The sequence below is a fragment of the Bufo bufo genome, chromosome 7 (genome assembly GCF_905171765.1).
Source record: "Bufo bufo chromosome 7, aBufBuf1.1, whole genome shotgun sequence".
In the NCBI taxonomy this organism is placed as follows: domain Eukaryota; kingdom Metazoa; phylum Chordata; class Amphibia; order Anura; family Bufonidae; genus Bufo; species Bufo bufo.
Genome location: NC_053395.1, coordinates 181978090 through 182000383, shown reverse-complemented (window position 1 = coordinate 182000383; position 22294 = coordinate 181978090). Strand labels below are relative to the sequence as shown.

At 43.8% G+C, this 22294-nt stretch overlaps 1 protein-coding gene across 1 annotated transcript in view; it reads left to right on the top strand.

Moving 5' to 3' along the window:
• MTX2 (metaxin 2) overlaps positions 1–22294 on the top strand; it is a 77308-nt gene that overhangs the window by 27731 nt on the left and 27283 nt on the right. Inside the window, exon 4 of the mRNA XM_040439966.1 lies at positions 17657–17729. Within this exon, the coding sequence (XP_040295900.1) occupies positions 17657–17729 (73 nt within the window). The remainder of the gene's footprint in view (positions 1–17656; positions 17730–22294) is intronic.

Sequence of the window (22294 nt, the reverse complement as noted above, 5' to 3'; positions counted from 1 at the left end):
TCTCCAGTCATTATTTTCGCGATTGTGCAAATCGGCACTAATGATACGCATATTTTTTGCGCGATAGATGCAACATTTTATCAGGTCTGACTAGATATTACTGATTGGTGCACTAAGTATTGTTGTGACATCACAGCACTATGTCTGTAGCATGTATGTATGGACAGCAGAGAAACAGTAACTCCTATCACACTACCTAACACCCTGCACTGGAATCAGCTACACTATATCACTATCTAACCTACACTGACCATCTCCCACTAACTATCTGTATTATACATATGAGCTAACTATCTAATGTAATTGAATAAGGATCCAGATGAAAGCAGAGAGCACAGCAATGTCACTGCTGTCTCTCTCAGAAATGCAAAAAATCTGCAGAAAATGGCTGCTGGGGAGGTTCTTATATAGTAAGGGGTAGGCAACTTTCCTATTGGTTGCTAGGGATGTTGCTAAGCTCTGACAAAGTTATTGCAGCCTTCTCATTGGCCCACAAGCAAGAAGGGAAGTTACTGATGAAAAAGAAAAATCTAGAATATTCGCGATGACGAATATATATACACTGCTCAAAAAAATAAAGGGAACACTTGCACAACACAATGTAACTCCAAGTCAATCACACTTCTGTGAAATCAAACTGTCCACTTAGGAAGCAACACTGAGTGACAATCAATTTCACATGCTGTTGTGCAAATGGGATAGACAACAGGTGGAAATTATAGGCAATTAGCAAGACACCCCCAATAAAGGAGTGGTTCTGCAGGTGGTGAACCACAGACCACTTCTCAGTTCCTATGCTTCCTGGCTGATGTTTTGGTCACTTTTGAATGCTGGCAGTGCTTTCACTCTAGTGGTAGCATGAGACTGAGTCTACAACCCACACAAGTGGCTCAGGTAGTGCAGCTTATCCAGGATGGCACATCAATGCGAGCTGTGGCAAGAAGGTTTGCTGTGTCTGTCAGCGTAGTGTCCAGAGCATGGAGGCGCTACCAGGAGACAGGCCAGTACATCAGGAGACGTGGAGGAGGCCGTAGGAGGGCAACAACCCAGCAGCAGGACCGCTACCTCCGCCTTTGTGCAAGGAGGAACAGGAGGAGCACTGCCAGGGCCCTGCAAAATGACCTCCAGCAGGCCACAAATGTGCATGTGTCTGCTCAAACGGTCAGAAACAGACTCCATGAGGGTGATATGAGGGCCCGACGTCCACAGGTGGGGGTTGTGCTTACAGCCCAACACCGTGCAGGACGTTTGGCATTTGCCAGAGAACACCAAGATTGGCAAATTCGCCACTGGCGCCCTGTGCTCTTCACAGATGAAAGCAGGTTCACACTGAGCACATGTGACAGACGTGACAGAGTCTGGAGACGCCGTGGAGAACGTTCTGCTGCCTGCAACATCCTCCAGCATGACCGGTTTGGCATTGGGTCAGTAATGGTGTGGGGTGGCATTTCTTTGGAGGGCCGCACAGCCCTCCATGTGCTCGCCAGAGGTAGCCTGACTGCCATTAGGTACCGAGATGAGATCCTCAGACCCCTTGTGAGACCATATGCTGGTGCGGTTGGCCTGGGTTCCTCCTAATGCAAGACAATGCTAGACCTCATGTGGCTGGAGTGTGTCAGCAGTTCCTGCAAGACGAAGGCATTGATGCTATGGACTGGCCCGCCCGTTCCCCAGACCTGAATCCAATTGAGCACATCTGGGACATCATGTCTCGCTCTATCCACCAACGTCACGTTGCACCACAGACTGTCCAGGAGTTGGCAGATGCTTTAGTCCAGGTCTGGGAGGAGATCCCTCAGGAGACCGTCCACCACCTCATCAGGAGCATGCACAGGCGTTGTAGGGAGGTCATACAGGCACGTGGAGGCCACACACACTACTGAGCCTCATTTTGACTTGTTTTAAGGACATTACATCAAAGTTGGATCAGTGTGTTTTTCCACTTTAATTTTGAGTGTGACTCCAAATCCAGACCTCCATGGGTTGAAAAATTTGATTTCCATTTTTTTATTTTTGTGTGATTTTGTTGTCAGCACATTCAACTATGTAAAGAACAAAGTATTTAAGAAGAATATTTAATTAACTCAGATCTAGGATGTTATTTTTGTGTTCCCTTTATTTTTTTGAGCAGTGTGTGTGTGTGTGTGTGTGTGTGTGTATATGTATGTATATGTGTGTATATATATATATATATATAAAATCCCAAATATTGCAGCAGCACAGTCAGACGTTGTGCACTGGGTGCAATTCCTCACAGAGGCCGGCCCCTCCTCCAAGATATATACTTAACAAAATGACGAGGCAGCACTTCCAGCTTTAAGGTGACAGGGTGAAGACCCCAATAGACTTTAATCCGGCAACGTTTCGGCCTGCTCAATGAGGCCTTTATCAAGCTGCTTGATAAAGGCCTCATTGAGCAGGCCGAAACGTTGCCGGATTAAAGTCTATAGGGGTCTTCACCCTGTCACCTTAAAGCTGGAAGTGCTGCCTCGTCATTTTGTTAAGTATATATATATATATATATATATATATATATATATATATATAAAAATATAAATTTCCCCAGTCGTCTCCATGACAGCACAAACTAAGATTGCCTTCCTCTGATAGGACAGGAAAAAGCACACAGAGAGGTTAAAAACCCAAACCCCCACCCCTCATCGGCAGTGTTTTTTCCTGTCCTGTCAAGGAAGGAAAGCCAGAGAGGTGCTGGGAGCTCTTCTGGGTTCCCTAGTCCTTTTTTTATTTTTCTATGTCGCCCTGCTGCGGCGGGGCGTCACCTGATAGACCAGAGGTCGGTTCTGGGGCCTGGCTCTTCCCTCCTCCAGGCGTGGTCTATGCCTGGGTCTCCCTTATTCATGGTGACCCCAGCGAAGTTCCCTCTGCGGCGGCCCAGACGGGATATTCACGATAAAAATTCTCGATTTAGAATATTCGCGATCAACACTACTCATGACTGCAGCATGACCAGGTCTGCGCATATTCTGCAGTCAGCCTCTTGGTGTAAGAAATGGCTGATGACGTAACCGTAACTCACCTTCTTGGCTAGAAAGTGATTTTTCAGATCAAGGTAGAAGAACCTTCTATGTCAGAATGTGATTAAGTCAACTCGTGTTTTCGGTTTCATGGCTCATCAATCACAAATCTCTCCTCTTAAGAAAATGAAAAGTCACAGATGCTCAAAAATCCAGATTCCCCACATTAATACGGACGTATGTATAATTTAGAACCCAGCGTAATTGACTGTGAATCACACCTTGGCTTGTGTAGGACATCCTCTGTATCTGCGGTAGATTTCCAGATAAGCAGTTTTTCTCTGTGAGTGCCACCATCTCTCATAGAGGCCTCAGATGAAATTACGGATAAATGAATAGAATCTTCATTTATCTTCTGTACCTCCCCTGTGCTACAAGTGAATTTACTCTTTCTAAATCCTGCACCAATTATATTATATCATTACTGAAGTGTTCAGCGGTGGCACAAAATAAATTGTTTCTCAAACTTGACTTGACTTTCCTATAAATTCAATTCGCAGGTATAAAAAAAAAAATGATATTGCTGAAAATCGACGCAAACATAATTAAGACCCCTCTTTGTGGTAAACTATAGATGCCACAATTACCTTAATTGAATTAAAGGTTTTCTAAGTCGCAGGGAAAATAGGATTTTGATCTGTATTTACAAGGTTTGACATCAAGGCAGTGACAGGGTCTCCAGCAGCCTGCATACAGCCACACTATATGGACAGAAGTACTGGGACAGCGATACGTTCTGCCTACAGGAGCTTTGATGACACCCCATTATTAATCCATAGGCATTAATTTTATTTATTTTACGCATTTATATAGCGCTACTATATTCCGCAGCCCTTTACAGACATTAGCATCTGGCTGTCCCCAATGGGGCTCACAATGTAAATTCCCTATCAGTTTGTCTTTGGAGTGTGGGAGGAAACCGGAGAACCCGGAGGAAACCGGAGAACCTGGAGGAAACCCACGCAGACACGGGGTTGCTGCGCCCTCTCCCCTTTGATTGACAGTGGCAGGTGTGCTAATGTTTTTACTGCCTAGCCCTTTCAATCAAAGTGGCAGAGAGAGCTGAGCCTTTAGGTGTAGCAGCAACGCCCCCATTGCTCCTAGAGGCTCATTTGCATATATAAAAACTTCATTTTTCTCAGCAATTTGGGCACATATTAACATGGGACCAACACAGATGCCTTCAGCTGCCAAGTGCACATGTAACAGGTCAGTCAGTTTCATAGGCACAAAACTGCTGACAGATGCCCTTTAAGATTTCCCTTCACTTGAACTAAGGGACCTGGCCAACCCCTGAAATATAACCCCGTAGCTTTATCTCTCCTCCACCAAACTCTACAGTTGCGATGACGCAGTCAGGCAAGTAACTTTCCAGTGGTGACGCGCTTTACACCACCCCATCTGACGCTTGGCATTGTGCTCGGTGATGTAAGACTTGCATGAAGCTGATCAGCTCCAGCACAGTTCAGTTGTCTTTTTATTTTAATGCCGAAGGAGGTTTGGACAGTTATTGAATCAGCAGAGTAATGGCGACTTTTATGTACTATGCGCCTCACAGCATCATTTGAGTACAGGAGAATAGACCTGCAGCCGGGCTGGAACTCGCAGGACCATAGATCACAATGATGCAGTGAGTTTGTGTCACATAAGCCACGGTTGGTCCAGGAAATGTGGCACAGAGCACACGGCCGTGTGAATGCAGCCTAAGGTGTTTAGTCGAAGTGAATGATTAAATGAAATTTACTGTGGTAGGTTCCACCATTAGATTTAGTGCATTTTAGGGCTTCAGCCTCGGTCACAATGATGATTTTTGCGCCATAGTTCTAGCCTCCATATCCTCTATACGTGCGGTATTCTGTCACCTCATTACCGGTTATGTAGACCCACCATTCCATCTGTCCACTGTTTGTAAAAAGTGCTGTGAGTGACCCCAAACAAGGCGGCAATTAACATTGAATGTGTATGCGCTGGCACAAATTCCTAATATCCAGACTAATTTAAAGTAACACATTTAGAATCGCTCCTCTAGTTGGGATGGGATCCAAATTTTAAGGATTCTTGCAGCTGTTATAGTATGGTATTAAGCAATGGATGAAGGATACTCATGTGGAAACTTTTTTTTTTTTTCTCTAGCCACATTCGTTTTCTCGGTATATTACACGTATAAATAGTCCTAAATATCTTTAATAGCTGCCCTTATAGTGACCATAGTCAGGGCCATTTTAAGGATATGGTAAGTTTTGCCGCTGCAGTGAGCTCCTCGTTGTGTCACTTGCACTATGAAGAAATTCGGGAGGTAGGGTTCTCATGAATATCTGTACCAGCTGTGCGGGGCATTGTGTAGGGCTATTGGAGGCAATTATGGGGGCATCTACATCTTAGACATTTTATAGGGCTTCTGGGGCTTTATAAAATCTTTGCACTGGGCCTACCAATTTGCTAAAACGGTCCTGTCCATTTTGGCTGCAGCCTGAATGACTTTTTTATGCAGCACCTTCTAAAGTGTCATATTATAGTTCAGGGAGCTTAGGAGCTATTAAAAAAAAAAAAAAAAAAAAAAGCCACAAAGGGTTGAAAATAGAAAATAAACTACATTCATTCTCAAAAGCCAAAAAATAAGCCCCTATTTGAAATACATGGTACAATCGTACCAGACTATACCATATCACCAAACAGAAACAGGTACTAGACCCAAAAATCTGTGATAAAATCACCATCTTTATTAACAATTCATATTAAAAGATACAGAATACAGATAAAAACCTAGGAGGGTGAGCCCGCATGCAGGATATACACCTATAACAGAAGTTCAGATCGCCAAATGTAACACCGGCAAGTACCACATATAAAGTGCAAGTCTCTCCATCAGAAATACTGCAGCAAGGCTCACCCGCCACTCCCGACGCCCGTTCTACCAACGGCTTCGTCTGGGGGATTCTGCATGCTGACTTGCCCTTTGTTTTTATCTGTATTCTATGCAGATTAATTTATCCTTTTAATATGATTTGGTAATAAAGATGGTGATTTTCTATCATGGATTTTTGGGTCTAGTACCTATATTTACCCTCACCAAACTCTGCCACTACTTTCCAAGTTGGTCCATTCCCTGCTGCTCTTCACATCCTGGTCCTGCCTCAACACTCTAGAACTGCCATGAAAGACCCACTCAGACATTCATTGGCCATAGCAGTGACCCCCTTCAGCCAGTGATTGGCTGAGCCGGCCTTTCCTGGTGTTTTCAGCCAATGCCTGGCCTCAGCAGTGATGTTTACCTAAGTGGCACATGACCCAGCAGTGACGTGCCCCTTCGGGGCACCTCACCGTTGAGGCATGTCAGTGGTTGCAGCAGCAGCGCATGTAACCCGGTCTGTGCAGGTGCTGACAAACAGGAGCCTGAAGTGCACACAGCCCAGGAGCTGGGGCCAAGCGGTGGGGATCAGGTAAATATATTTTCTCTTCAGAGGTACCAATAGTGGGGGATTAAAAACAAAATCCCGGACAAACTCTTACTTTTATTATTGTCTTTAAAAATGTAGTTCCCCTGAAAACACCTTTTTATTAAAGGGAGTCTGTCACCTAATTTTCACCAATTTAACTAGGAGCACTGCCCCACAGAAGATTGCAGACACATTCCAGACATACCTGTGTGCACTTTGTGTCTGTACTTCATGTCAAGGAAAAGCACTTTTATTCTGCTGCAAAACAGCTCCCAAGTGCCCAGCTGAAAGTGAAAGTAAAAACAGCTTTCACTCCTGACTCGATCTGATGTAGTGGATATAATGCTATGATTCTGGTATCGTTTGAAAGGTTGGAATGCCAGCTTTCAAACAAGGTCAGGTCCAATTCCAAGATATGAGCAACTAAACAGCCCTCCCCTCTTCAGTCTGGTTTGCTTTGCAGAGCTGGGCACTTGGGAGCTGTTTTTCAGTCCATTCACACGTCCGTATGTGTTTTGCGGATCCTCAAAACACGGACACTGGCAATGTGCGTTCCGCACATCGCCGGCATTTTCATAGAAAATGCCTTTACTTGTCCATAATTACGGACAAGAATAGGACATGTTCTATTTTTTAGCGGAACGGGAGTGCGGATCCGCAAATGCGGATGCGGACAGCACATTCCGACCCCATTGAAAATGAATGGGTCCGCAAAATTGCGGAACGGATGCGGACCCATTTTGTGGACGTGTGAATGGACCCTAAAAGTGCTTTTCCTGGACATGGAATACAGACACAAAGTGCACACAGGTACAGTATGCTTGGAATGTGTCTGCAATCTTCTATGGGGCAGTGCTCTTAGTTAGGGATCATGCACACAAACTTATTTTCTTTCCTCTTCCGTTCAGTTTTTTTTTGCGGACCGTATGCGGAACCATTTACTTCAATGGGGCTGGAGAAAATACCGAAGTTACTCCATGTGCATTCTGTTTCAGTTTGTCCGCATGGCTGTTCCGCAAAAAAGTAGTGCATGTCCTATTATTGTCCGCAAATCGCGGTCCGAGGCCCCATTCAAGTCAATGGGTCCGCAAAAAATACGGAACACATCTGTATGTCATCCGTATTTTGCGGATCCATACTGTAGAAATGCTATGCCCAGCCCATATTGATCATGAGTTTGGTGATTTAATAAGTTACTGTTTCTGTTTCCGATCTGCAAAATACGGAAACCATATGGATATGTTTTGTGCAATAACGGAACGGAAGAGGACTTAAATCAGAGAAAAAAAACACTCAGATACTGAACAACGGATCCGTGAAAAACGGACCGCAAAACAACAACGGTTGTGTGCATGAGCCCTTATATTGGTGAAAAACAGGTGGCAGACTCCCTTTAAAATAATTCCATTCCATTATAGGGGTTGTGTTACTGCAGCGAATAGCATTTATTACGTAGAGAAAGTTAACACAAGGCGCTTACTAATGTATTGTGATTCTCCATGTTGCCTCCTTTGCTGGCTGAATTCATATTCCCATCAAATCATACACTGCTTGTTTCATGGTTACGACCAACCTGCAATCCAGCAGTGGTGGTCGTGCTTGCACCGGCCTATGTGAGCCCCCATGGTCCCGGCCCCCAGAGAGGCCGGCACTTTTTCCTATACGGCCATCGCTGATGGATTTGCAGGGTGGTCGTAACCAAGGAAACAAGCGGTGTATATTGTGATGAAAAAAATGAATCCAGCCAGCAAATGAGGCAATTTGGACAATCACAATACATTAGTAAGTGCCTTGTGTTAACATGATAAATGCCACTTGCTGAAGTGACACAACCCCTTTAAATGAATACAAAAATGAATTGTATCCAAATGCATTCCCACTGCCATGGGTTTGATGACTTTTGTAGTAGGCCTGTAGGCGGTTTCGTCTTTCGCAGGCAGCACGCACGGCGTTGCCTTCTGTTACTCTGGTGTTTGCTGATGACTAGACATTTCCATCAGTGACATTATCAGAGTTAAATCTCGTGTCAACAAACCATCTTCTCCGTGTGGAAACGGCAGGAAGCTTACATTTTTCGGATAACATGTGGAGAAATAACTTCTGCAATGTCAGATGAGGCACTTAATGATTCATAAGGCCCCGGTCAAGGTCACGGAGGTAAAACAATCACGTAAGAGACACTCAAAGAGTGGGAAGGGTACTTTACCAATTAGACTGACATCTCAATCCAGGAGCATCTGTCGGCATCTAGTACACGTTCCACCACTTCCACGTGTTCCATGTATATATCTCTGACACTCATTCAGGAGGCCATTCTCTTTGATCATCAATATCTTAATTCTGTGGGGATCATAAAAATACCCTAAAATCCAGACAAGTCTCGAGGGTAAAGAGAACCTGTCACCATAACTAACATCTGTTTGGGTAAATTCTTGCATTGCCTGTGAAATCACGGTCCCGGAGCATCTTTTCTCATAACTCTTTGTTGTGCTGTTGCTCCTCTGTTATTCCTCCTAAATATTTATGAACAAATTGACAACTGGGCGTTACCATTCCCCTTGTCGAAGAGGTGTGTTCCTACGCAGTGTGATACTGCCAGCTTTAACTGGACTGTGTCAAGAGTGTGTAGGGACCCCCCCCCCCCAAACTGGTAACACCCAGTTGTCAATTTTTCATACGGTCCAACGAAGCGCTAGTTCAGCGCGAAACGGCCGTCACCGCCGATCTTCAGTAAAGGGCATGTTCTGCTCCCCAGCCTGCCTAGATGTCTTCATTTAAGAAGTAATAAAGCCTTGAAGTTTTATCAGCAATTGGTGAGTGCCGCATGTATTCTCTCTTTTACTACTGCCTCAATTGTTCATACGTTTCTAGAAGGAATAACAGAGAAACGGTACAAATAGGACTTACCATAAAGGATGCTCCTGAATTGTTATTTCTTGAATGATATGCATTTTTACTAAAATAGACTTGTCAGGAGAAGGGACGTGTCCTCTTTAAATGTAGATGTCCTTTCGTACCACTTTCTTAGAAAAGTGGGTGACTTAAAGTGGGTTATTCAAGAGTTTTCAATATGAGACTAATATTATAGATTTCAGTAGTAGAAGTTCCCCTATACATTTGAAGGAGTTGTTCAACTAGATTACTTTTTTCATATATGGGACAGAATAGATTAAAAAAGAAGCATTACTCACCTCACTGATCCCCTGCCACCTGTATGACACTTACCACCACCTTGTGCCACGACCAGCATTGTAAAGCATAGTTTTTATGCTAGACACCTACATTTTAGTGCTGATGGCTGTGTCCAGTTATTGTTCAGCCAAATAGGCCTATAGGGTAATCTGCAGCCCGCTCTCTGTACTTATGAATGTCTCACATCAAACCTCTAAACAACATTAAAGGGGCTGTCTCACTTCAGCTAATAGCATTTATCATGTAGAGAAAGTTACTGTATTTTTCGCCTCATAAGACGCATCGGCCCATAAGACGCACCTAGGTTTTAGAGGAGGATAATAAGAGAAAAATATTTTCCATTACACCTCAGGTCAGACCAGCAATCAGCCCCCCAATGTTAATCAGACCTCAGATCAGCCCCCCTTGTGTCACGGCTTTTGTTGTGTGCACCGTGACACGTTTGCCACGCATGTTGTTGCTTGCAGCAACGAGTTGTTGTTGTAGCATACGGGGCAGTGTCACGGCCTATGTTGTGTGCGCCGTGACACGGTTGCCACGCACATGTTGTTGCATGTGTGTGCGCTTTCCCTTTTAAGGCTTTTTCTTTCCTTCCTGGTGTGCTGGGGGTTAAGGTGTGTGGTCTCTTGTCTCTTTATATATTGTTGCTGTGAGACTGAGATCAGTTGGATGCCTGCCTTTGTTGGAGTAGGAGCTTGCTCCTAGCTCTTTGTCATCTGAGGGTCATCCTAGTTGTCATCAATGTCATCCCGGTGTCTCCTTCCCTTCCTGTCCCTATTTGTCTGGAGTGGGTTATGTTCAGGGTGTTTATATGTCTAGTTTGGTGTTACATGTCTGATGGTGTTTAGTGTCCAGCATGTTTGCTAGACATTCCTCTGTCTTACGTTGTATCCTCTGGAAGGGGGTCTCTGGTACCCCGGAGGGGGGCCCAATTGTCCGTACGCAGCTATGTGTGTCCTGGATACCTGTGTGGTTGTTGTATGTGCTGTGTCCTTAATGTGTGTGGACATCAGCACTTGTGCACAGGTTCCAGTCGGTGTGCCTGTGGCAGGTAAGTGCGTTGTATTCTTCGCTTACCTGCCAATTCCATATGCTGTATTTGGTCCCCTTTCTTTGCAGCTTGGCCGGTGGAGACTCCTGTTCGTCCGTGTTTTGGAGGAAGAGGTCGTCTTTACCCCGCTCCTAGTCCAGGGATTTCTTGAGGGTTAGTAAGGCCCCGAGTTTCCGTAGTATGAGCCCTCCTACCATCTGGGTTGGCTCATACGGTTAGGAGTCAGGGCCAGAATTAGGGATGCTGTAGGAGGTGACCTGCTGCCTTATTCCTTCTCCTGGCCTTGTTGCTTCCCTGTTGCACCCACTATCGTACGGTGGGGAGTTTCCCCCACTCCCCACCGTGACACCATGTCAGCCATCATGCTCCCCCCCCCCCCCCATGTCAGAAATCAGCGCAAATAAAATAAAAAAAAATAACTTGCCTCTCCTGCTCCTGGACGCCGCCGCTCCTCACGACCAGCGCTCTCTCTCTTCTTCCTGGTTCTCGGCTGTCAGCTGTGAAGGCTGCGCACAGTGAGGTCACATGGCACAGCAGACAGCAGAGCGGAGGACCAGGAAGCGGTGAGTACAGATCCTTCTCCGCTTCCCGGTACTAATGAAGCGCTTCATTAGTATTCACCCCATAAGATGCAATGGCATTTCCCCCCCACTTTGGGGGCAAAAAAACATATTGCCTCCTTTGCTGGCTGGATTCATTTTTCCATCACATTAGACACTGCTTCTATCCAGGGGTTTGCAACCAAAGGAAACGCCCCCGTTGCTCCTAGAGGCTCATTTGCATATATTAAAACACAATTTTTCTCAGCAATGTAGACAGATATGAACATGGGACCAACACAGATGCCTTTAGGCGCCAATCGCACATGTAACAGGTCAGCCAGTTTTATAGGTACAAAACTGCTGACAGATGCTCTTTAAATCTGCAGTGTTTTATTTATGCTGCGGGTGTCCGCCATGGATTTCTCCCTTTACAATGCACATGTGCAAATCTGAAACATTTCAACATTGCAATTTGCAGCAACACCCCCTCCTCCTGGTGTGGATTTCAGCTAGATACGCTGCTACCTACAGCCGTACCCTTAGCCAAAATCGGTACTCTAGCACTAATGTAATGTATATACAGTGTATGCAGACTATGTCAACTTTAAAGGCCTTAAAGAGGACCTGTCACCTCTCCTGACGTGTTAGTTTAAGTAAATATTTACATTCCTCATAAAGTAACAAATCTGGAATATTTTTTCTCAGAATTCTAGGTTATGCCGATCCTCTATGATTCCCTCTGAAAATATATGAATACATTGAAAACTTTCCCTTGTCGATAGGGTGTGACCCTACACAGTCCAATAAGTCGCTGCCAGTGTGCGGCACACAATAGCAAGACCACGATTTCTAACTATTCATGCTTACTGAAGAACAGCACAATGCAAGCTCGAAACCAAATTTTTACTTTTTAGGAAACGCAAATATTTAGTAAAGTAGTCGTTTCTGGAGAGCTGACGGGTCACGCCTAATAGATTAACACATGGTGCCAACTATAAGAAAATAACCTCCAGAATCCGAATTCCATATAGCCTCATTTCCTCCCATGTATGAGCGGCTTTGACATTAAACTCCAAGAGCTAATGTTAAATAACTACTGGCCATTGAGCCACAGTGTTCAATCCGTTCCCAAGAATCTATTTTGCTTCACTTCCTTTTGACTGCACAAGCAGAGTTTTGTCATTTCTGTGCTGTCCGCCTCTATTATCCATTGTTTGATAAGTGGAAGTCTGAAAGCCCTTAGATCATCCGCACAGACCCCACTGTAATGCAGACACAGTGTCTCCTGAGCCATCTCGAAAAGCCCCACGTGATGCATATAAAATAATTCGGACACAGGCTAGACTTCATTTATAGGCCATGTATTAATTTTCCATTAATCATACCATGCAAGTCGAAGAGGAAGATTTGATTTGAAAGTGTGCGATTCAACTGTTGTAGATAGTAAGGAGAAGAATGGGTAATCTGATATTTACTGTGGTTCAATAGCCTTGAAAAGATCTAGATTTTTATTATAAATTATATAGATTTTTATTTATTTATTTTTTTGCAGAGAGATAAAAGTGCTCAGCAGTAATGATGTATGATGGCCTCTTACATGTAATGCTAATATTTTGGGGTTTAAAGGGCATATGCTATCAGGTTCAACCCCAATAAACCAGCCACAGTTCCTGGTATGGCTGACCCTGCTGATTTAAAAGCATACCTTTCTTTGCTTGATCCTTGACTCCTTTTAGGAGATGGATACGCGTTCCTAAAAATTGGCAAATGCGGGTTAAAGTGCACCAAGTTTAATCAGAAAAGTCAGCCCTATCAGACGTTATGGCTGGTTTAACAGCGTTGATCCTGCTGACAGATACTCTTGAAAGGGGGTTGTCTCACTTCAGCGAATAGCAATTATTATGTATAGAGAGTTAATACAAGGTACCTACTAATGTATTGTGATTGTCCATATTGCCTCCTTTGCTGGCTGGATTCATTTTTCTATCACATTTTACACTGCTCATTTCCATGGTGGAATTCCAGCAGTGGTGGTCGTGCTTGCACACTATAGGAAAAATCGGCAACATCTCTACTGGTCAGCACCGTGAGAGTGCAACTAGGCTAGTGCTTTTTCCTAGAGTGTGCAAGCACGACCACCGCTGCTGGATTGCTGGGTGGTCGTAACCATGTAAATGAGCAGTGTATAATGTGATGGAAAAATGAATCCAGTCAGCAAAGGAGGCAATATGGACAATCACATTACATTAGTAAGCGGCTTGTATTAACTTCCTCTACATAATGAATGCTATTTAGTAAAGTGAGACAACCCCTTTCAGGTAGACAGAACAATTTCCCCCCTAATCTAGCTAGCATGCTAATATTTTTCAGCATTGGGACACTGGTGGTTTATTATTTCACCTTAGTACAGTCCTGATCAAAAGTTTAAGACCACTTGAAAAATGGCAAAAAATCTTATTTTACATTGTTGGATCTTAACAAGGTTCCAAGTAGAGCTTCAACATGCAACAAGAAGAAATGGGAGTGAGACAAAACATTTTTTGAGTATTTAATTAATTGAAAATAATGATAAAACTGAAACAGGTTGTTTTTCAGCTGATCAAAATTTTAGGACCACATGCCTTTAAAAGGCCAAATCTGTGCAAAGATGTGGATTCATTGTCATTTTCTGTCAGGTAGTCACACGTTGTGATGGCAAAGGCAAAAAAACTCTCCCTTTTTGAACGTGGTCGTGTTGTTGAACTGCATAAGCAGGGTCTCTCACAGCGCGCCATCGCTGCTGAGGTGAGACGCAGTAAATTATCCTGAGAGTTATGGAACAAAAAAGTCAAGTGGAAGACCCCAAAAAATTTCATCAGCACTGAGCCGGAGGATCCAATTGGCTGTCCGTCAAGACACTGGACGATCCTCGACCCAAATTAAGGCCCTTACTGGTGCTGACTGCAGCCCCATAACCATCAGACGGCATCTGAGACTGAAGGGCTTCAAAAACGAAAAACGTCTTCAAAGACCTCGTCTCCTTGAACGCCACAGAACTGCTTGTTTGGACTTTGCAAGAGAGCACCAAACATGGGACATTCAAAGGTGGAAGAAAGTTTTATTCTCTGATGAGAAAAAATGTAACCTTGATGGTCCTGATGGTTTCCAATGTTACTGGCATGACAAGCAGATCCCACCAGAGATGTTTTCTACGCGCCACAGTGGAGGGGGCACCATAATGGTCTGGGGTGCTTTTTCCTTTAGTGGAACAATGGAGCTTCAGGAAGTGCAGGGGCATCAAACGGCCGCTGGCTATGTCCAGATGTTGCAGAGAGCATTCCTCATGACTGAGGGCCCTCGTCTGTGTGGTAACGACTGGGTTTTCCAACAGGACAACGCTACAGTACACAATGCCCGCAGGACAAGGGATTTCTTCCAGGAGAATAGCATCACTCTTTTGGTCCATCCTGCGTGTTCCCCTGATCTAAATCCAATTGAGAACCTTTGGGGATGGATGGCAAGGGAAGTTTACAAAAATGGACAACAGTTCCAGACAGTAGATGGCCTTCGTGCGGCCGTCTTCACCACTTGGAGAAATGTTCCCACTCACCTCATGGAAACGCTTGCATCAAGCATGCCGAAACAAATTTTTTAAGTGGTAAACAATAACGGCGGAGCTACTCATTACTGAGTTCATGTTTGGAAGTTGGATTTCTGTTTTGGGGGGGTTTTAGTTTTTTTTTGGAGGTGTGGTCCTAAACTTTTGATCAGCTGAAAAACAGCCTGTTTCAGTTTATTCGTTGTTTTCATTAAATTGAATGCTCAAAAAATGTTTTGTCTCACTGCCATTTCTTCTTGTTGGATGTTGAAGCTCTACTTGGAACCTTGTTAAGATCCAGCCATGCTAAATATGATTTTTTGCCATTTTTCAAGTGGTCTTAAACTTTTAATCAGGACTGTATGTTTTATTGCTAATGAAATGTTGCTGTTGTAGTATTCACTCCCTGTTGAGGATCATGCCCTGTTTACACCGCCTGAATTAATAGGCACTCTATAGACATACAGTATAGGATTTATATATAAACTAATACTATATTTACTGTACATATAAATATGAAATGCTTAGCAAATATATTTTGATCAAAAATATCTGTGCCCATCCACCACAGCAAGGTGATCTCAGTGCAGATGGGAATGTACTCTAATACCTATTTCTATGCCATATGGCTATCTAAATTTCAAAGAGAACGCACATATACGGTGTCTGCTTGATACCTCTCAGGGCCAGCAGGCCACGACTTGTTAACTTGCTCTGTGGCTGCAGACTTACAATGAGTAGGGAGAGCAGACTCGGCTCTATATCACACTAATTAAAAAAAGCCTGTAGGAAGGATGGGTTAGTAATAGTGCAGTCGACGTGGAGGTAGCCACATCTCCAAGTGTTTACAGCAAATACAAAGAACAGATACAAAACTAATCAGCACATCCTAAAAGATAAAGTAAATAGGCAGATGCACGTGGCCATCAGAAAGACAGGATATATGAGCACTCTATAGACATAAAGTATATGATCTATATATAAAGTAATACCACATTTACTGTACACATGGGGCTCTTAGCAAATATATTTTGATCAGAAATCTGGTGCCCACCCACAACGGCAAGGGACCTCAGTCTGGATGGGAACCTATTTTATTTAATACTTTTTTTTCTATGCGTTGTGGGCATCTCAAGGAGAGCAGAACCCACATATATAATGTGTGTGCTACAAATGCTACCTCTCCTTTGATCAAAATATATTTGCTAAGCACCTCATGTTTATATGCATAGTAAATTATTATTATTATTATTATTATTATTATTTTACTCACTTATATAGTGTGCAAAGATTTTGCTCAAGTAACCTACAGAAGTTGCAAACACCATATTTTGTAACTTTTTGAAGACTTGATAAATCCCCCCCCCCATAGAATTTTTTAAAAAGAACATTTTAGATGATGACGGGCTAACATGGTTACCCTGAGGTTCAAGTCCAACCATGGCCAACATCTGCATGAAGTTTGTATGTTCTCTTGGTTTTCTGGTTTTCTTCTGCACCTCAAAAAGTATGGTTAGGTTAATTGGCTTCTGATGAAATTGGTCCCAGTGTGTGTGTCAGAAATAAGAAAAATCGATTGAGTCCCATTGGGAAGAGGAATTAATGTGAGTGATGTCGGTCTCATCACAGCACCGTGAAATATGATGGCGCTATAGAAGAAATCAATAAGTGTCATACCCTTTACAAATGGTGTAGCAAATTTTTATTTGGAACTGTGTGTTTTAGGAACATCGCTAGGGTATCCCACCAGTGTCTGATCAGTGAGGGCCCCCCCCACCCGTATCAACCAAATGCTAGAATAAACTGGTGCCAGTGCTAAAAAAATAAAGTTAGTGAAAAAAATACACAGTGCCAGGGAGCACTAAGAAATATCTTGTGGTATGGCTTGTATGGTAGTGCTCTCCCCTGGTTAGGTTGTGATCAGCCATAGCCACTAGTATAGCGTATGAATGACCAAGGTGACGGTTAGCAGCAGGTGCCCAAACGACACCACGGCATGTGACCAGACCTGAAGAAGGATGCACAGTGGACTCTGGGGGACCTCAAGGTACCTCTGTGGAAAAACATGGACTCCAGCGCTCAACCAGTTGAAGATAATCCAAGCTTTATTGATCATGTTCAATTGGTTGAAGGCTGGAGTCCACATTTTTTCCACTGCTGTGCCTTGAGGTCCCCCAGAGTCCACCGTGCATCCGCATTAGATGGTCCTGCTTAAATCTGCAGGTTCTGCCGACACTCATATTAGTTGTATGCCCACCATTAGAGCCACTATACAAGCAGCGTAAGGGCCCCTGCACACACATGTTGCGGCAGGGCCCGTGCTGCAGACAGCAAATTGCCGGGGCCCGTATTTTGACCCCTTAGGGCTCATGCACACATGTCCGCAGCACGGATGTTCGTGTGCATGAGCCTTAAGGCTGAAACTGAAGCCTACAAAGAAAGTATATGTATTTAGGGCTGAGCTGGTGTAGCTAATGCTGCTTCTTTTTCCTATATTATTTCTTGGGAATCTTTTACCAACTTGGTACTTCCTTCTTAATTCCGTCCAATCTCCCCAAAATTAACAGCCCCCGCTCCGCGTACGCCAATTCCCTCGAGGGCCTTCTGCAAACAGCTGCCCAGCGCCCGTACGTCTGCACATGTTCCTCCAGCACGGCCAGGCTTGTCTATCAGGCTTTTGCATTTTGCGCTTATGGTACCAATCTACCAAGAGCTTGAAACCTTCGTAAACCTGTTTAATGAGCCGCTGAATATTGTCTTTTGATATCTGTTTTATGCCATCAGCCAACAAATGGTTTATTTCTGTTTTCGATGTCTTTCAGGCCTTCTTACAAATGTGCAATCTGCCCGTCCAGGTGGTTTGTAGGGCAAACGCAGAATATATGTCTCCATCTGGTAAGCTCAGTATTCATTGAAGACGCTGTATGTGAAATGGGGCTCGGGCTCCATAGCAACACCACGCAAGCCTTCCGGTCATAAATATATCCGCATTACTGTGCACACTTATTTTTCTTCCCACTTGTAATTCTTGCTGCTTGAAAGGGCTATAAAAATGATAAATCTGAGCATATTATGTTCACCTGTAAGAGCTGCAAATTTCTGTATGCTACAAGGGGGGCAAAGTTTTTATTTTTATTTTTTCCTTCCTGCTGCATAAGTCACAGTCAGGAGCGCCTGTGTTATAGAAAGCCTGCGGCCACTTACATGTGGAGTGAGACGGCGGTGAAGTCGCCTTCCCTAACTAATGTTTCAAATGATCATATTATGGTCCAAGCAAATTGAAAATATTCAGTTTGTGTTGGAGAAAACCTGCATGTTATGTACTATTACAAAAAAAAATCATTGTCGGGAACATAATGCCTTTCGATTTGTCTTCAACTTTGTTCACACTAGTGCCATGGCTTCCATTTATACCAGAGCCGTGACGGCTCCTTATTCCGATACTGATGGACCCCATTGGCTTTAATGTGTTACCTTGGGGTTCTGGAATGTTTGACACCAAGAATATTGCTGATTTGACATCAAATAGAAGAGAAAGCTTGATGTGAATTCTGACCACACCAGGCGCACAAAGATGAACAGAGTCTGCTATTTTCTCGACTTGATGGCTATAATCTTTCTTAAAGGGAACCTGTTACGTTGAACATGGTGTCTGAGCTGCAGGCAGACATGTTATCGAGCAGGAGGAGCTGAGCAGATTGATATATAGTTTTATGGGGAAAATATTTAGTGTAATTTATTCACTTATATTCCTGCTCATGCTGGGCTTTGGAGTCCAGGAGGCGGTCCTATCAATGATTGACAGCTCTCTCTGTATACACAGTCATAGAGGGAAGGCTGTCCATCACTGATAGGACCTCCTCCTGGACTTCAAAGCCCAGAATGAGCAGAAATATAAATGAATAAATTTACATTGAATCTTTTCCCATAAAACTATATCTCAATCTGCACATCTCCTCCCGCTCTATAACCTGCTGCCTGCAGCTCAGATGCCATGTTCACTGTGACAGGTTCCCTTTAAGAATGAGCAAGAATTGAAATGAATGAAATACAAATTATGCTGAATCTTTTCCCATAAAACTATATATCTGCTCAGCTCCTCCTGCTCTATAACATACTATCTGCGAATTATTTTGCATTATCATGGTGACGGGTTCCCTTTAAACTCTGAAAGAATATGTCACAAATGACCTATAGGGGGAGATTATCTATGCTTTAATGACACTTTGGTGCACTCCATATTTGCTCTATATTTTGTGACTTTTTGAGATTCTTGATATTTTTCAAAGAGGGCCTTAATAGAGGGGGTGGAGCCTCTGCTGCCCATATTTATTATAATTTGCACCAGAAACTGGCTTAAAGGGGTATTCCCATCTCAGACGGTGGGGGCATATTGCTAGAATCATTCCTATTGGCCCGCCGAAAATAGCCGAGCGGCGTGCTGGCTATTTTTGGAATCCCCATAAAAATGAATGGGAGTGCACCACACTTGTGCAGCCACCGCTTCCATTCGCTTCTATGGGTCCAACGGAAATAGCCAAGCCAGGGCTCTACTATTTTCAACAGCCCGATAGAAATGAATGGAGGGCAGCCGTGCTTGCGCGGTGTCCCCTCCTTCATTTTACTGGCTGGGTTTACGAGATGGGACTTGCACCTATCAGACATTGGGGGCATATCCTAGTGATATCCTAGCCGTTTCACTGGCTAGGGCAGCGCTAAAGCCCGCCCATCAGTGCTGGTGACGTCACCGGGCTTCCTGGCAGCCCCATGGAGAGCCCGGTTTGTCACCGGAACTCCTAAAAATGCCTTTGCCCTGCGCGATTTAGCGCAGGGCAAAGGAGAGCATCGGAGCATGAACTGCTCCGATGCTCAAGTCAGGGGGGCTGCCGGGGTGACAATGGAGATATGTCTGGGTTCAGCTCTGAAACCGGACAACCCCTTTAGGGTGGATTTAGACGATTGTTCACACAAACGATCTAACGGACATTTGATTGGCTACATTTTTGCCAATCATAATATTGAGCAGCTTTAGACCAGACTAAAAACTGGGGGTGTTACCTCTAACTACCTACTTTTATTGCTATTTTCACCTGCAGAAAAGCTGCAAACTGATTAGTTGCACCTTTACTGTTCTAGTTTTTAGATTTACAGTAAGTGCTAGACTTAACTTTATTGTTTCCCTATGTGGAAAAAGTTGCAATCATCACAATTTGACCATGTCAGATTTTTGTGATATTTATAATGTTAATTGCAGCTTTTCCATAGGAAAGCATGAAAGTTTGCTGCCGGTCGTAGAAAAATCTTTGTCGCTGTGAGCCCTAGCCTCATGTTTGTATCATTGAGTAGAAAGGGATGCAAATGAGCTCTTAACAAACTCTGCCTTTAATTCCACTAGATGTAAGGCAGCTATCCTATAAGTCAATGTTTGATCCTTTAAACAGGCCTTGAGACATGACTTGGATAGTAAATAAGCCAGCACCTCATCTGCAGACAGCTGTTTCGGGGTGATTGCTTCTCATCAGTGCAGAGCAGAGAGAGTATTGGCTTAACTTGGTGAGAGGCCTAAGTCAGGATTTGGAGGGTACTCTCTCTCCTTGGGAAGAGAGCACCTTAGGGCTGTTTCACACGAGCGAGTCCATTGCGGGAATCACGCTCCGTGTGTGAGTGTGATCCTCCACTCTGGACTTGCAGGAGCGCACGGCATTATCATGATTAATAATGCTGTGTGCCTCTGCTTGACCTTATTTCTACAGAATCATACTGACCGCTTTATGTCACTATGATTCTGTGGAAAAAAGGCCATGCAGAGACACACAGCATTATAAATCATGATAATGCCGTGCGCTCCTGCAAGTCCAGAGCGGAGGATCACACTCACACACGGAGCGTGATTCCCGCAATGGACTCGCTTGTGTGAAACAGCCCTTAAATGGCGTGAGGAGACTTATAGGCCATACATGCTCCTCTGGAATTCTGGGAAGAAAGGAATGCAGATGAGCTCTTAAAAGGCTCTACCCTCTGATGCCACCAGATGTAAGGCAGCTATCCTATAAGTCAACGTTCGAGACTTTAAACAGGCCTTGAGACATGACTCTGATATTAAATAATCCAGCATATCATCTGCAGACAGCTGTTTTGGGGTAATTGCCCCTCAACAGTGCGGAGCAGAGAGTACTGGCTTAACTGGGTGAGAGGCCTAAGTCAGGATTTGGGGGGTACTCTCTCTCCTTAATCAGCATGAGCGCATTTACATCCTATTCTTCCCACGCTGATTAAGGTGCTCTCTTCTCAAGGAGAGAGCGTACCCCCCAAATCCTGGCCTCTCACCAAGTTAAGCCAGTATTCTATTCTCTGCACTGATGAAGGGCAATCACCCTGAAACAGCTGTCTGCAGATGAGATGCTGGCTTATTTAATATCCGAGACATATCTCAATGCCTATTTAAAGGGTCGAACGTTGGCATCTAGGTTAGCTGCCTTACATCTGGTGGCATCAGAGGCAAAACTTGTTGAAAGCTCATTTGCTTCCCTTTCTTCCCAGAATTCCAGAGGAGCATGTATGGCCTAAGTCTCCTCACTCCGATTTAAGGCTCTTTCTCCCCAAGGAGAGATAGTACCCCCCCCAAATCCTGTGTCATTGAGTATCATGGAGTGTGCTGTGCACTGCATTGCTCTTCAGAAGAGAACCAACTTAGAAATCCAGCTTTAATGCTTCTGCAAATGAAGAAAATATCTAAAAATAATAACCCCCTCCCCAGCTATTGTAGGTGTTACAATAAAGAGAATATTGATCTCCAGGGGAAGGTGCTGAGCTGACTTTTCTCTAAGCATCAATTGATAGAGAAACTAATGGAAAGACTGTGCGAGAAAACAGAGGAAGAGTTATTAAGGCTGCTGAGGCCAAATGCCTCAAATATAGTATTGGAAAGTAGTTAGTACAGCGGGGAGACATTGGCCTTTGTGCCGATACTACGCAGCGCAAACAGATTGGGAAAAACATACAAATGGTCACTTTCACACCGACTATTTATTTCAATCTCTCTTGTCTTGAATTCACGCTCTGTTTTTCTTGAATTCCTACGTAATTCACACTGGTATAAACCTCATTGTGTTTTCTCTTTCCTGATCTGTTCCGTTTTATGCGGAACAGATCTGGACCAGTTCTGTACCCATTCATTTTCAATGGGTCCTGGAAAAATTCGGACAGCACAATGTGTGCTGTCCGTTTCCGTTGTTCCGTTCCGCATGTCCGAAAAAATATAAAACTTGTCCTATTCTTTTCCGCAAAAATCGGATCCTGGTACAATACAAAGTCAATGGATCCGCAAAAAACTGAAGAAATTCGTGTGTCATCCGTTTTATGCGGATTCCGTTCCTGGAAATTAAATTTTTATTTTATAAACTTTTATTCACTTTTTTTTTCAATTTTTTTTCTAAGAAATCCAAACAACTTTATTTGCT